The 16,209-nt window shown below is 39.1% G+C and overlaps 2 protein-coding genes across 2 annotated transcripts in view; one reads left to right on the top strand and one right to left on the bottom strand.

Moving 5' to 3' along the window:
- Positions 1-6,821: 6,821 nt before the first annotated feature.
- LOC134212113 (protein disks lost) overlaps positions 6,822-16,209 on the bottom strand; it is a 293,532-nt gene continuing 284,144 nt past the window's right edge. The window contains exon 12 of the mRNA XM_062689664.1: positions 6,822-7,361. Coding sequence (XP_062545648.1) covers positions 7,188-7,361 — 174 coding nt within the window. The 3' untranslated portion in view covers positions 6,822-7,187. The remainder of the gene's footprint in view (positions 7,362-16,209) is intronic.
- On the top strand, positions 8,339-9,239 carry LOC134216210 (uncharacterized). Its single transcript, XM_062695159.1, has 2 exons — positions 8,339-8,817; positions 8,883-9,239. Exons 1-2 carry the CDS (start codon positions 8,590-8,592, stop codon positions 9,225-9,227), a joined length of 573 nt encoding a protein of 190 aa, XP_062551143.1. The 5' UTR covers positions 8,339-8,589; the 3' UTR covers positions 9,228-9,239.

Here is a 16,209-nt window from a genome sequence, read left to right as displayed (position 1 = left end):
CTATTTCAAAAGTTATACGTGTTTAAAGGTGTCCAGATTTTGTCGCGTACAAGCCTTAATCAACATATCAAAAATAATTTTAAAAAGGTTGCGTTGAATTTGGTTATAGATGTACAGGAATTCCCCAATTTAAGGATTTATCTTCCAACATTTAAATACCGTGCAAACTCAAACTTCGGACGCTTAAGCACTTCCTGTTATACAATCATCCTGTTTACTGACATTTTAAGTCACACCGCTTAAATCACCATTGCAATCACTAAGTATAGTATTTATCTTTGAACTACGTATTTAATATGTGCAAGATATTACGAAGAATGTTTGCAATTTATGAAAATGTCCGACTTCTGTTTGATTCAAACCTCGGACACCGGCGGGGTTGGATTCATATTTCGGACAAAAAGGTTCAAACTTCGGACACATGATTACACAGTATCGGGAAGCATAAATGAAAAAAAAATCGCACTGCACAGCTCAGACTGACTTTTAATAAATTCGTTGCATTGTTTAAACATGTCTTATTAGAATGTAACTATACTAAAACAAGCTAAAACTATTAGTCCTTCCGATCCAGCTTGACGAAACATTTCGATGAAATATTTCAGAAAATTTCCCATACGAATTGAAGCGTCCGAAGTTTGAGTGTGTCCGAAATATGAGTTTCCACGGTACGTATCACCATTTTTGTGGACCCAACAATACATTGGAAAAGATAGATTCAACATAGGCTAACCAGATCATTTTGGTGAAAAAAAGGTACAATATGTGGAAGATATTGATTTAAAAAATGTATTGGAGGTAACCACTTTCCCTTCGAAGGGACTCGAACCCACGACCCTCAGTACATTCAGAACATAGTAAATTAATGTCCAAGTCGGGTGGTTTAATCCCCGGAATATAGGAAATTAACTTAGATTGAACTGAAAAAACGTGACAAATGCGCTTGCAAAACGGAACATGTCAAAAAACCTTGTGATAAAATTCAAGAGCTGTGTGAATTTCAAAATTTATGGGCTTAATTTTCATTTTCCGTGTGAGAAATTAGAAATATATTAGAGTGAATCATTCACTACCATAAGCTTAAGTTAGTTAGTTGTGGAAAAATACTAAATTACAAGTATTTCACTCTACAAAGGGATGCGGAAAAAACACACTACAAAACACAAAAAAACAAACGGAATTTGGAAATTTTATTTTATTCTATTCTTAGACATGCATTAAGGATTTTATTATTGACCAAAATCAAAAACTATTCTAATTCTGAACAATTGAAAATAACAAACAAAAGTCAAAGTATCCTGACTAAGGCCGGTTTTACGCATTAGAAGGCTAAGAAAAAATAATTTTAAGAGAAAATTTCAAAAGACAAATGCGAAAAGAGCAATAAGGTGGGATTAATGATAACCCATGTGCACAGTCTTATGTGCCGACACCTTCTTAAAACAATTTCAAATATTAACAGCTTAGTTAGATTTACTTAACTGGAGCGTGGTGGATTGACATGTGCAAACGTGCTCACATATTTAACAGTGCGCGATATAACGGTACATAGCCGCGATCGGCGGCCTCGACAGGAAAGTGAAAGTGTTAATCTTGACAATACTAATGTGTTCAGTTTTAAGTAAACGGTCATTGGGGTGACCATTTCACCTGTTGATAATAAATAACATTACAATACATACATTAATTTCTCGCAAAAACTTAGTTCCGAGCACTTCTAGAACTTTTGAAGAAGCACATTTTTGTTAAAGAAACGCGGATCTTTCTCAAGTTATTTGAGTGTTTGACATGAGGTGACATGAGGGGGGAGGGGTTGAAATTGCCGAAAAACGATGGATGAAATTTTTGAACGGCCCCAAAGCGTTTTTTGTTTAAAGCGTTTTATTTGGTTTGTAAAAAATAATGTTAACGAGATAGGTCCATGGGCCTTCAACAAAAAAAGATTGAAATATGTCCCATACAAAGTATCCCAAGAAAACCAATATCTTCTTCTTCTTCTTCTTATTGGCATTACATTCCACACTAGGACAGAGCCGCCTCGCAGCTTAGTGTTCATTAAGCACTTCCACAGTTATTAACTGCGAGGTTTCTTAGCCAGGTTACCATTTTTGCATTCGTGTATCATGAGGCTAACACGATGATACTTTTATGCCCAGGGAAGTCGAGACAATTTCCAATCCGAAAATTACCTAGACCGGCACCGGGAATCGAACCCAGCCACCCTCAGCATGGTCTTGCTTTGTAGCCGCGCGTCTTACCGCACGGCTAAGGAGGGCCCAATATATAAAATATATATTCAAAGAAAACCGATTTTCGTAAGGAAAGAAACATTAGATCGATCAAAATAGGCTTTTTTGGTTTCTGGTTTTTGACGTTACAGGGTTCTCGTTTGCATATTTATTGTAATAGTAATAAAAATTCAGTTACTTACAATTTCCTTTTCTTTGTTTTCTCTTATTGGCGATACCGCAATAATGCAACTAAAACAAGGTAGGATCGTAACAAAAATAACAGCTCTGAGTGACGTTTTATTCAATACTACGCGTAAGATGAAACGCAGAGCGTTTTCTCGGTTCACCTTGTGCGAGGATAGTATTGACGCTATACAGAGCCGTAGCGTGGACGATTAGCGCCCTTGGCGAATCGTTTGTTGGGCGCCCCTCTTCTACAAAAAGAAATCAAATGCGTAAATTTTACATTTGAAAAACAATTTGAATCCCATACCAAAAAAAAGTTTAATGATTTAAACATGCTTCAAATACCTAGCATTTATTATTCAGGAATGCATTGGAACCTGATACCAGATATGCACATAGAAATATTGAACAAAATACCCTTAAAATTATTCGAAACTTTGTGATAGTTTTTGACGGTTACACACTTAAAATAAATCGCCGAATTCGGTAAAATTTTACCGAAATCTCAACAGCAAAACTGATCGGTAAATAATCCAACTGAGTTTCGGTGATTTTGACAGTTGAGCAATGGAAAAAATAACAAAAATCTGTAAAATAAATTACCGAACAGTTCTGCTGTTGAGATTTCGGTAAAATTTACCGAATACGGTGAAATGAGTTAAGTGTGTAGAATCTCATAAAAATTGCTAAAACTTTTTACGGCCATCTCTAAAGTAGATTACGAAGAAGATGGGATTGAGATATTTTTTTAAATTTTATTAAGCATTTAGATATTTAAAACAAATATCACGACGAAGGGAACGAGGGGAGGAAGTTCAGAATCAATCATTTTTGCGTGATACACTAAATGAATACTTCCTTCATGGTTTTAGTATCTGTAATCTATGTTCGGAAACGGTTTAAACAGTAAGGATTGCTTATTTAGAAAAAAAAAAAATACTAGGAATTTGAACGCACTGCTAGATCTTGTTGGGTCAATAAAATCCAACTTTAAAGGAAGTCGACGCTCAGAATCGCAATCTGGCCTATTCGAATCAAGGAAAATCTAATTTTAAAGTGGGGCCTAACCATGGTTTGGAACTACTATTGGACATATGTGGTTGGATTAATAAAATTCCATTCTATGGTGAGGTGGCCGATTGTCAGAATTGCTCTAAATCCTAGTCGAATCATAAAAAAAAGTTACTCTAAAGTGGATTGGTTGGAGACAGGAATCGCCATCGGTCCTATTCTGATCAAGAAAATTCAAATGTGGAGGAAACCTTTGGATGGTTTGGAGATGCCACTGGACCCCTAGTTGAGTCAATAAAATGAGTTTGATCGGTTTTCGGAATTGATCGGAATCGGTATTAGACCTCGTCAGATCAACTGGGTTAGTTGGTTGATGAAATCAATGAAACTTTGAATCTATTCAGATAAAAGAAAATACTATTCTGGATTGGGTATGTTGGTGGTCTGGAAAAAAAATCCGATTTGATTAATATTAGAAAAAGAAGTAAATTGTCCTACCAACAATTCTAACAAAAAAATTGCTTGTCATACAATTAAGTGGTGGAATTTAATGGGATTCTACAAACTCGTCTTATGCCAAGTGAAGACATTCCACTGAAAAGCTCAAAATAATCTTTCTTAACAAAAAAAGTTGGGTGTTATCGAAATTCCTCGATACAGATGGTGATATAACTGAATGTTATTCGGACTACATGTTTTTTTTTTCTAAATTAAAAGAGCAAATTCCTTTTAAATCTCAAATTTCTACTTCTTGGTATCATATGAGCAAAAAAGGCTTTCAGAATTTGGTCAATTGCTTGGTTGTGGATGTATTCCTTTAAAGGAACCCACATGGAAAAACGAACAGTGGGTAATGTCTGTGACATAACCGCTAAGTGGACGTAGGACTTGACTTGACCATGCCTTTAAGCTACATAATATGTCCAAATTTCTCACATCATCTATTTTGGATAAATAATCGGCGTTGCATACCATTCCTTGGCAAAATCTTCTCATGAAATCGACACAGAAATCAAATCTACCTCGAACAAGAATCATCAAAAACAATTCAGGAAGTATCTGTCCGGTCACAGAATATAAGCCTCGACAGTGGCAACCTTCCCACTGAAGGACTGTCTGAAATAAGCCACTAGTTGGCCCAGCAGGGGATGTAGAGCCTCCTAATCCGTGCGATAGCGACTGAAGGGGAAAATTATTTTTAACTCTTAGAGCCTTGAAAAAGGCTGTTTGCTTCGGCTAAGTCCAAAAAGTAAGAAAACGATCTTTTCAAATAACCGCGAATTTCTAGTGGTGGTATAAAAAAGACTGAATGCTCTGCGAGCGAATGCACTTTTCTTTTATACCTTATTTTGAATCTTCTCTGCTTTCCAATTGGTGGGCCAATCAGCCAGTGTCTTGTATCCCGCTTCTTTGTCAGCCAAAGCGTCATCATCATCAACGCGTTCGAGAAGGGCTTCTTCTTTTTTATGGAACGTACACACGGTCAAGCAGTTTGACCAACATTGACTCCACCTCTCGTTTGTTCAAACATCTATCAAGTTTCACCAACAGCGGCACGAACAATCATTTTATTCGACTAACAATATCACACACGAACGACCGAAGCGCCAACTTGAGCACCAACCATCGAAAAATATATGGGGGTTTGTGCAACTTCACTACAAATGCTCAAACATGTTCGGCGAACCTTGACTCCACCCCCGACAACTCAAACCAAAATCAAACCGTTTTAATTTTTTCCAACCGAGCCGCCAACTGTCAAATGGTTGTTCGAACAACTTCACACACGTTCAAACAAAGCAGCAACCGAAGCGTTTTCTTGGGGGTGGAGTCAATGTTCGTCAAACTGCTTGACTGGTGTGTACGTTGCATTATGGAACGTACACACGGTCAAGCAGTTCGACCAACATTGACTCCACCTCCCGTTTATTCAAACATTCATCAATTTTTATCAACACCGACACGAACAATCAATTTATTCGACCAACAATATCACACACGAACGACCGAAGCGCCAACTCGAGCACCAACCATCAAAAAATATATGGGGGTTTGTGCAACTTCACTACAAATGCTCAAACATGTTCGGCGAACCTTGACTCCACCCCCGACAACTCAAACCAAAATCAAACCGTTTTAATTTTTTCCAACCGAGCCGCCAACTGTCAAATGGTTGTTCGAACAACTTCACACACGTTCCAACAAAGCAGCAACCGAAGCGTTTTCTTGGGGGTGGAGTCAATGTTCGTCGAACTGCTTGACTGGTGTGTACGTAGCATTACGCTTGTTGTTCGCTGCTGGCGTCTATTTCCTAACGGGACTTTTCGCTTGATACAGGCCAATAAGCCGGGCAAGCGAGCTTAGAATTGCAGTTCAGGTGGGAAGTACGTGTTCTTTTCTGAGACAACATTGTTAGTAGTAGAAGGAAGGAAACACCCGGACATGGGATTTTGGGTGATAAGATTTAGAATTGGTAACATGGGGCGATCATTCAGTCACGTTCGCTTTGTGTGCCGTCAGTATCAAACAATGTTTATCTACATATTTTTTTATCAAAGCCAAAAAATCCAACATTTGATGAAAAATCGATTGATAGTTTATTAATGTTTGAGCTGTTATCGGTGTCTTTTTATCCAAATAAGATTATGTGAGAGATTTGGACATCTTATGAATCTTTAAAGGCATGGTCAAGCGAAGTCCTTCGTCCACTTCGCGGTTAAATCAGAAAAATTATCTACTGTGAGTTTTGACGCTATTTATGAAAATCACGCATAAAATTTTATCTCTAGAATATTGGATTTGGCACCCAAGTACAATTTCTATCCCGAAGGGTATTGAAAGCATTGATATTGATCTCTATTATTGGCTCTCTGAAGAACCGTTTGTTTTTTGGACATACATGCTGCATCATGTGGCTTTTCTTCAGCCTGTCTCGGCTCAGCACCGATGCCGGCCGGTCTCGGCTCGACTGCTGCTGCCGGTATCTGCTCAGCATTGCTGCTTTGTCGGGTCTGTAAGGTGGACTGCTGATGTACTGGCTAGGTTTCGGCTGATGATGGTCGCTTCGATGGTGTCGAGCCAAAAAAGCGGTCGGTACAGACTTCATTCCCTGCTACACGCAAAAAAAAGCGTTCCCGAATTCGTGAACCAGCAAAATTTTTTGCAGAAATTCGTCCACTGAGACGAACGCTATTAACGTTTAAAATCTTTCAACACAGCGTAACGCGGTCGATTTGAATATTTTGAAATGACACCCGGTATAGTAAAGAGAGACGTAAGTCCTACGTCAAAAATATTTTGAATTTTTTCATATAAGTCTACTCTACATGCATTTTAACATATTTACTAAACATTCAAGAAGGTGATATATATTGCATTAAATGACACATGAAATAGTTGAGCAATCTTTTGTCTTTTATTACCTTAAAAATAATTAGAGCGTCAAATTTAACATAGTTGTGAGTGACGAATGAAAGAGGAAAACAAAATGAACATTTTCGAAGAAATAAATGCAAATGTCAATGTAGATAAAAACGTAAAAAAAGAATTAAGAACAAGAAATGTAAAAAAAAACTTAAACCAAGGAATAAGCATGTTCCCACGCTAAGTCATCATAGTTGTGTGATGAGGATCCATCTTTAAATACAGCAATACTTTACCTGTACCGTTCAACATGCCACATTCATCTCATCTACACCAGTCGCACCGTCTTTCTTTCTGAAACCCAAGGTACGTGGAACTGCGCCGACACAGCAACCATCAAAAGTCTCCGATTCCGCGGGCCAAATCAGAAAGCATTTCCAGAAAAAGTTGCGAGTGTGAATCGTCCGCATCGGTGCTTTTGCGTCCGCCAGGGTGTCCTTGGGCCGATGGCCGTTGATTGCTACCACGCAGGACAGCGTCCATCAGCCAGGAGACGCGTTCCAACGTTTGCTGCGGGCGATAGATTCAATTAAACTCGGATCATAATTAGCATAAATTAGTCTGCACATTGCAGTGGTCCGGAAGGTAATCACGTCAGATACGTGGCAGCTGGACGGCACATTCACACAAACATACACAAGCACACAGTGCGCGAACACTTTCGCGTGCTCGAGCTCAGTAAATCTCATCTCATTTGATTAACTATGTTCAGTACGGTTAGCAGCGTTACTGCAATTCCTGATGGATTATATTCAGAGGACTAGACTGGGGTAATTTAATCGGGACGGAAATGAGGATAGGTATTTTCTATGGTATACTCTCCACATTCCTGTGGTTCACTTCTGGTAAAATTTCACCAGATATAATGAAGCATGAGGAAAACATTACATCTAATCGTGTCCTACTTTACGACTACACGTCGTAATATTTTATACAATGTTCCAAAACTATATGTGCATATGCACGCACAGCACGTAGAAGTTTGGAAAGAGTTTTGGAGATACGTTTAAAGATAACTCTGCGAGATAACTTTTTACCTTAGGTTGGATTTGAACCTACGTTCTAGTACGATTGGCAAACTACGAAGATTTGACATCGGCCGTCACAGCTTAGTAGCTACTGAGGAATTCGAAATTCCTATCTAACCAACATGATCCGACACGTAACATTTATATTCCGAAATACCTTTTTCCTCACACGATGTCATGCCTATCCAAATCAAGAGAGAATTTAATATTTATTATAGTGTGTTGTGTGACGGCTACACACATTCTTCATTGAGCAAAGAGCTGATCAAGTAGATGTTGTATGAGGTATTTGTCAACTGGTCAACTCCATCTAAACACGATCATATTGTGAAGACAAGAGCTTGCCACTCGAGATCAATTTCACACTGCACGAAAAAAGTATTGTAAAACTTGACTAAAATTGATGTAGCAAACCCAAAAGAGAGAAGCATCGATAACAATTCTTTCTTTGCAGTTCCGGCAATTTATAAACTGGTTTATAAACTATGAACTAAACAAGCGCATTCTAAGAGTTGGGAACGATATATCGTTAATTTAAACGAATTTCGCCAATTTGATTGGTTCCATGACGGCGCATCACTTCTTGTTAATAAGCAATTATATTCCATGTAACGCTGTACACAGTTTCAATCTGAATATATTTCAATCACGCAACTATATTTTAATATAACCACAAAGCGAAAGTACTCATTGCTTGTCCGGACATCGCTATGGTCAAACGATTGTTTTATTTTATTTTTAAATTTATTTTACACTGCGAATTCAGTCAAGACTTTACAAACGCCTTGCAGATGGAACTGGCATTACAGCGAGTGGAACAACCCGTCGGATCGGAACTGATTGATGCCTCAAGCTTGAGAGTTATGAAGTACAATCGCACCGTGGCTGTTTTGAATGGAACTTTGATTTTCGTCAAGGATCTGGACGATCTTTTCGAAGTAATCTAATGTCGTATTGTATTGTTTTATGTTCTCTGATTAATTCATTATTGTCTGTTTTGTAGTTTCGTGTGTCTGTGGCGTACAGCCGAATCGGTAATAATCAGTTCGTCGAATACCCGATGAAGATATCACAGGAAAAGGTATGCAACGTACTCAACGGACCATACCGGGAATATCAATACCTTTGGGCCAATACTACAAACTTCCCTCAGATCACCACGGAGGAACGATATTGTCCGTTTCCCAGTGGCGTGTACTGGATAAAACATTATGTCCCGGAGGCAAAATGGGTTCCACCGATGGTGCCGGAAGGTTTGTGGAGAATGACCCTTGATGTTTTGGATCAAGGTGGAGAAATAAAAGTTCAATTCCGGTCGTATACTTGGCTAAGAAAACTGCTGGTATGATACTGCGCGCTGCATATATGTACTGAGGCATGTTGAAAAAATATCCGATCGAATAAATTGCATAAAATTGGCCAAATTAAATCGTTTTTTTTGCCGTGAATCCACGCACTACTGGATCTAGTTTTATTTTTATTTGCATGGGATTTCTGACTTTTCCATAGCCCTTATTTCCTTCCTTTTGAAAGATATGCAGGTTATAGAGGCTTGAAGAATTCATAAAGCAAAAATGCATTAGGTTTACCCCGCAAAAAAGTAAATTTATAATTTCCCTGCTCTTTAGCACGCTCTTTGTTTTGAACTGCGAGAGTAAGGGGCGCCTAATAAAGGTTTTGCCAAGGGGCTGGGAGTCCACGCTACGACTTTGAGTATAATATACAAGTTGTTGCCCCGGCCTTGATAATTTCGATGAGTGAAGAAATGATGAAATCTAAAAATGAACGTAAATGAAGAAAAAAAATATACAAATTAACCCAGCAGACGTTGTCCTGCATTGGAGGAAGTTTTTCCCGATTTTCTCAGTTTTACTCATGATTTTAATATGAGAAACATTTTTATTTATACGAAGAATAGAAAAAGAAGATAAAATAAAAGTGGGAACAATCCAGTAGCAATAAAGATATCACAAACATTTTGAGAACTATCTACTCTCAGTACTTCATTGGGAACCTAATTCTTGATTACGATTGACCGAAACTTTAAACGAATCCAAATTCGTTCGAAACGTATCCTCTTTTCATTTTGTAGTGGGAAGTGGGTGTGAAAGAGCGCTTACATTCTGGTGTACATCGAGCTTAACATCCGCTACTCAGGACTGACTGTCTGCTCGGCACTCACCTCGAGTGCCACCGCAGTAGGCTCACACAGGCAGCAAGCTAATCTGTCACTTTCGACTGCGCACCGGCGGACAGGTAAAGACGCGTGGCATCTTGGTACGTGGTTCCTTTCGGGATTACTTCAGATTCTCACGAATAGACGAATCCAAGTAAAAATAAGAAGAAGACACACGACGGTGTTAACTTTGACAGAACCTACAGCAGAGAATAGGAAGATCATTTTAAAATGCTTATAATAAATTCTAGACAAATTGTAATTAAAATCTGACTGATGTACGGTACGGAAAAAGTTCTGAATTACATATCTGAAAGCTTATCTCAATTTTTTGAATATTTTCCAAAAATGTATCTATCATACAGTTCGGAACTTTTTCCGTATCATACATCAATCATTTTGTCACACACATTTTGTCTAGAATTTATTATAAGCATTTAAAAATGATCCTCCTATGCTGTCCTGTAGGATCTGTCAAGGTTAACACCGTCGTGTGTCTTCTTCTTATTTTTACTTGGATTCGTCTATAGCAAACTCTTACATACTGTTTGGATTGACTATTTTTCCTCTTTGTTGTGTATGACACGACAAATTTACAAATTAAACCACTTAATGCACTTGATCACCAGGAAGAACAAAGGACTACAGTCAAACCTCCATGAGTCGATATGGAAGGGATCGTCGACTCATGAAAATATCGAGATGTGGAATAGAAAATCCTTGGGAAGCTGTTTGAAGGGACCATCACAGTAACCCAGAACATATTTTTAACATGGAATAATTTGCTTCCATGAGTCGATATCGAGTCATAGAACATTGACTCATAGAGGTTTTACTGTAATTATATTAGTGGAATGAAGTACTCGAATGAGACGAGAATACTCCAATTAGGCTATCCATGAGGACATTCAGCGATGGGACTGACAATCAAAATCAGAACAAAGTATGTACGCAGTTGAAGGTAACTTATTGCTGGTGTTAACCGGGCTTTACATTTTCCTTTGAATCGTTGTGTCAGTCCGGTCTATAGATGTCAAAAAATTCAAGTAAACAAAAATCGTCAGCTGTCTTATGGATTGCCTTATTGAACTACTTAGACGGTTCACATGAGAATAGTCGAAATTGATTTATCTTACGTTACTATACTCGTAGAAAAAGCTCATATGCTTGCTTATACACAGAGAAGAAAAAGTTGGGATTCCAACATTTTCTAATTTTATTTCAACAATATTGTAAATTTGGTATTTTTAAGTCAAATGATAAATTGATTGAGTTGAAAGTTTTTTTCTCAGTTTTCAACTGTGATTTTCACAGTGAAACTCTCAGAACAAAGTTTGTAAAATATTAATTCAAACATCAACATTTCACATTTTTGGCAACACTGACAAGAAGAAATAATGTAACTGGCAGCCAGTGACTAGTAATTGTAATTTGTAATTTTATTCATTCAGTTTTACGTGGTCCTGTAGGTTCAGACCTTATTTTTAGGGCAAGGAAATTTACATAAAAAAATGTTATGCAAAATGGAAAACTAAATAATTGGAATTACATAGATTTGTTCTATTTTATCGAAAGCTTGTCCTAAGTGAACTTTTGAATGCGTTGGTGGAGTTTTGTTGTTTTACCGACAACGGGAGTCGGTTCCAGGCTATAGTTCCTGCGATGAGGACACTCTTCCTCATAGATGACGTGTGTCGTGGAATCACAAAAGCACGAGCACGTTCCAGTTGTCCGCGTAGAAGGTGTTGCTGGAGATAGTCAGGCAGATTACCAACAAAGCCTTGTCGTATAAAGCAGCAGATCCTTTCGTGGTAGTTCGTTCGTATGTCATGATCAATTATTGTGTTGATTACTCTGTACGTTGATTCTCTGCGCTTGATGTTATGTACGAAGCGTACAGATGCTTTAAAGCAGCGGTCAAGTTGATCTTTCAGTACTGCAGACAATCCAGGGTGATAAATCACATCACAGTAGGTACAATATGGCAGGATCGCCGATTGAACGAGCTTCATTTTTGTTGGGAGTGGTAGTACAGGTGCAAATCTCCGGAAGGTAAGAAGCGTTCCAAATACTTTGGCCGTTACGTCGTTCAGTAGTGGAACCCATTTGAGATAAACACCTCATTCGTAGTCCAAGATTGATAACACTGTCCGAAGTAGCTATCACAGATCCACAGAAAACAATGTCGATGGTAGGTACAACTGCATTGTTTTCTTTTGAGAAGATGATTGCCTGGGTCTTATTAAGATTCGGAAAGAGATTATTCAGTGTGGCCCATTGCGCAATATGCTGGAGGTCTGCATTGATCATGGCAATAAGCTGGTCAACTTGCTGAATAGGCCCCGATAAATAAATTTGCAAGTCATCTGCATATAGCTGATAGTTGCACTGGAGTGTTAAGGCAAGACTGTTGATGTAAAGGCTGAACAACAGTGCGCTTAAGCAGGAGCCCTGTATTTTGTTTAGTGTTTGTGGAAAATTGCTATAGGCAGCCTTCAGCCGGAATGAAGCCAAGCCTGCCGTAATCTGAAAAAGTGACGTATACGCCATTTTCCAAAAATGGTGTTAACGAGTACTACTCATCGAGCTCTTTAACAGAAAAACGGAAAACATGCATGTTGTAAAATGGCTGTTACGTCAATTTTCCAGATTACGGCAGAAGCGCGCTTTTAAGATCTGCTCGTGAGTTCGTGTATGTTGTGCGGATGCTGAGCAGCAAGCTGGTAATGGACCCGAGGGACTACCGACTACGAGAATGGCGAACTCATCACCATCATGAACATTTGGTGTTTCGCCTGGCAAATCGACAAGGGAATGATTTATCTGATCAATCAGGTTAGGAAGAAATATGAGCTCAATAAATGTTCAGGGCGACTGGAAGCGATTGGCCCAGGATCGAGTCCAGTGGAGAAGGATACTCCATTCGGCGTAGGTTCATCGAAGAGCTGTAGCCCATCAAATGAACCAATCCATATGTAACGTTATACATATCATGCGACGAATGTTTAAAAATATAGCCCTCCACGCAGCCGATGCGCCACCTACCTGTGGGTGCAGAGACCGTTGAGCTTTTGATTTAAAGCTTTAAACGAGTACCACGGCAGATCTCATTTAGATTTCTGGGCATCTGCAACCACCTCACTCCTTGCTGCTAATTTTGTCCATTTCGCTATTTTGTTTTTCGCAAAATTTCAAAATCGGACAATAGCCACAGCAGCGAAGAGAAACCCGTTGGTGCAAATGAGAAGGGATATGAATTTAATTGTTGATTACAAGGTCGAGAGATGTAGGCTTTGTGTGCGGGTTTTGACGGTCGAGAGTTTGTATAAAATTATATCAGACCATTTCAAGTTCACTCGTTGATCGGAAAAGTTGAAATAAGTGGCCGTTCTAGAAAAGTTGAAAAAAAAAACTTAAACCTAAAAAAGTGCTAAGTGTGCAAATTGCACTAGGTCGTTGAAGTGAGTTTTTGTACAGCTTATACAAATAACTGATGATTGAATTTAAACGAATTACTCTAAATTAGGTCAATTTATTGAAGTGAGAAACTAAATCTAGTCTCAAAGTACCCTTAATAGCTAGTGCAGCTTTAGCTGTTAGGTACAGGCAAGCAATGACCCTCATAAAGTTTGAGTAGGGCTATATTTTTGTCCAAGGGTACATTGCTCTAAATATAACATCTAAGGCTGGAGAGTGAAAACTTTCCAAAATGTCACGTGTCATTTGACATAATGTCATTTGAATGACATTTTGCCTCCCACGCCCCAGGTTACATATTTACAGCAATGTCTTATTAGACAATGTTGTAGGCACATTTAAGGGCTATAAGTTCGACATACCTTAGGAGCCGATAGCCAACTTCTGAACAAGTTCTGGAAAAATTATACAAACGAATGCAAATGACATTTTACAACACTGGGCAAGACTGTTTATGAAAAGGCTGAACAACAGTGCGCTTAAGCAGGAGCCCTGTATTTTGTTTAGTGTGAGAAACTAAATCTAGTCTCAAAGTACCCTTAATAGCTAGTGCAGCTTTAGCTGTTAGGTACAGGTAAGCAATGACCCTGATGGATTAACAATATTCAAGTGAATTAACATGAATGATTTTGCGTTGAACAGAAAACCCCACTGTTCGACGTGGGTGTTTATGCGGAGCGCTCAGTTTTCGGCGTGACGCACGACGAGTCCAACACGCGGTCACATTCCCCTATCTACGGATACCTACAACGGACAGGAGCCACGCTTTTCCACCAAAAGTTACCACCCACCATTCAGCCTGTGGGTCGGCCGGGTAACGCCTGTAGTATACGCCTCCGAGCCCCCTCAGCGCCACCGTGTATTTGAACCCGTAGCTACCATCGCTGTTACCGCTGGTAACACAGCATCACGTGCATACCCCTGTACGCCATCTCGTGGGAATCGGCAGAACTGACGCCAAGTAAGACCCAAACGCATGCCTTCGCAACTCTGCGACGGTGTAACTATCACGCGTACGCCTCGGTGTAGCTGCCACGTGTGTGGGTTCCAGAACCGTGCCGTTGAAGCCCAGCATGCCCGCAAGCAAAGTTTACCGCTCATCGAAAAAGCTTTCGTCGTAGAAGCCACAAGGTCAGACCCATCTAGTTATTAAGTTTCCTAGAAATAAGATCTAAAACCTTTATACCATCAAAACAGTTAGTGTTGACGTCAACTGAAGATCAGAGTAGGCAAAATTTGATGATTTGAATGTCTAAAAATATGAACCATGGTACCATCAACAAAAAGATCTTCTTTTTTTAACTGATTCGAGTTGACGTTTTCTCTTGGAGTAGTCTGATTCGGTTCCGATTTTATTTCCCCGCCTAAATTAGATTAAATCTCCACTCATTCGGGTTTGAATTCAGGAAATGAAAGGATTTTGAGTTTGGTTTGCTGCATGGTTGGAAAGTCAGAATGAGATCGGTGTTTGAAACTCATATCAACCCGCCCGAATAGATTGAGTCTTAGCCGCGCAATCCAAAACGCCTCAGCAGCCTCTCCCCTGGAGAGTGGCGCTAAAGCTGCTGTTGGTCTAGAGGAATAAAGCATTCGTTTCACATATGTAATGAATAAATAATTTTTCAGATGACCCAAAACGACGTTCATCGACGATATTTGGCTGGCCAATTGCAACAGTTGCAGTCCGGCAATGTTGCGGTGCACCGCAGTAGATAGAGTTTTACGCTGCAAAATAAGCTCGATGTTCTACATCTCGATAACTCTCCCTATATCGATGGTTTTCTCAGTCCCTTCAATCTACATACATTTGGGCATTCTACATCACGATAATCTCCCTATCTCAATGTGTTCTGGTCATATTTTGTTCAGGATTTTCTCTCCCTATGTTTATATATTCAAATGTTTAGTCTACTAGACCATAAGATCGCAAGTATACTAACACATTTTTGCTCAGACATAGAAGCTTTAAAACTGCTTTAAGATAAGTAATGTTTGGAAACATAACATTCCTATTGATAGCTCTTTTAAAGCAAATTAGCATTTGGAATCCTTATTAAAACCATAACAAATGTAATTAATTTCAGAGTTTTTACTTGGAATCGACGCCTGTGCTACCACAATACTACCCTGATCATTGACGGCCGAGGCGCCGCCGCTATCGTGACTACATCAAGTTACTTGCATTGAAGGGTCATCTCATCGTGTAGAGTAAGGTGGCTAAAAAACACTATCTTTTCTGGATGGCTTATTCCGTTCTATTTGATGCCCTGATGCTCTGAACAAAATTTCAGCCAACGTTTTGGAAGTGCTAAAGTCATTGAAAGTTTTTATGTAAAATGCATGGAGAAACATCGGATTACAATAAATTGGAGCTAGACAAAACCTGTTACAATGAAGAACTACGATAGTCATTCAGTTCTTGCAGAATTAAATACAGAGTGCTCTGCTGGAAGCCGCGATGATGCTATCTAGTTTCAAATTCCAGTTTTACGATATTTTTCCATATATTTTTTCATGTGAACTTACAATAAGTTTGGCACCGCCCAAACGTTGAACGATTTGACTGAAATTTTGCCCAGAGCATCAGGGCATCAAATAGAATGGAATAAGCGGGCGGTCCATCAAACAATTTGAAAAAAGTGACCGTCCAACCACTGATTCCCTTGGCCGGGTTGCC

The sequence above is a fragment of the Armigeres subalbatus genome, chromosome 2 (assembly GCF_024139115.2).
Source record: "Armigeres subalbatus isolate Guangzhou_Male chromosome 2, GZ_Asu_2, whole genome shotgun sequence".
Classification (NCBI taxonomy): Eukaryota; Metazoa; Arthropoda; class Insecta; order Diptera; family Culicidae; genus Armigeres; species Armigeres subalbatus.
The sequence above is the reverse complement of the archived record's forward strand: the minus strand, read 5'-3'. Positions and strand labels throughout refer to the sequence as shown.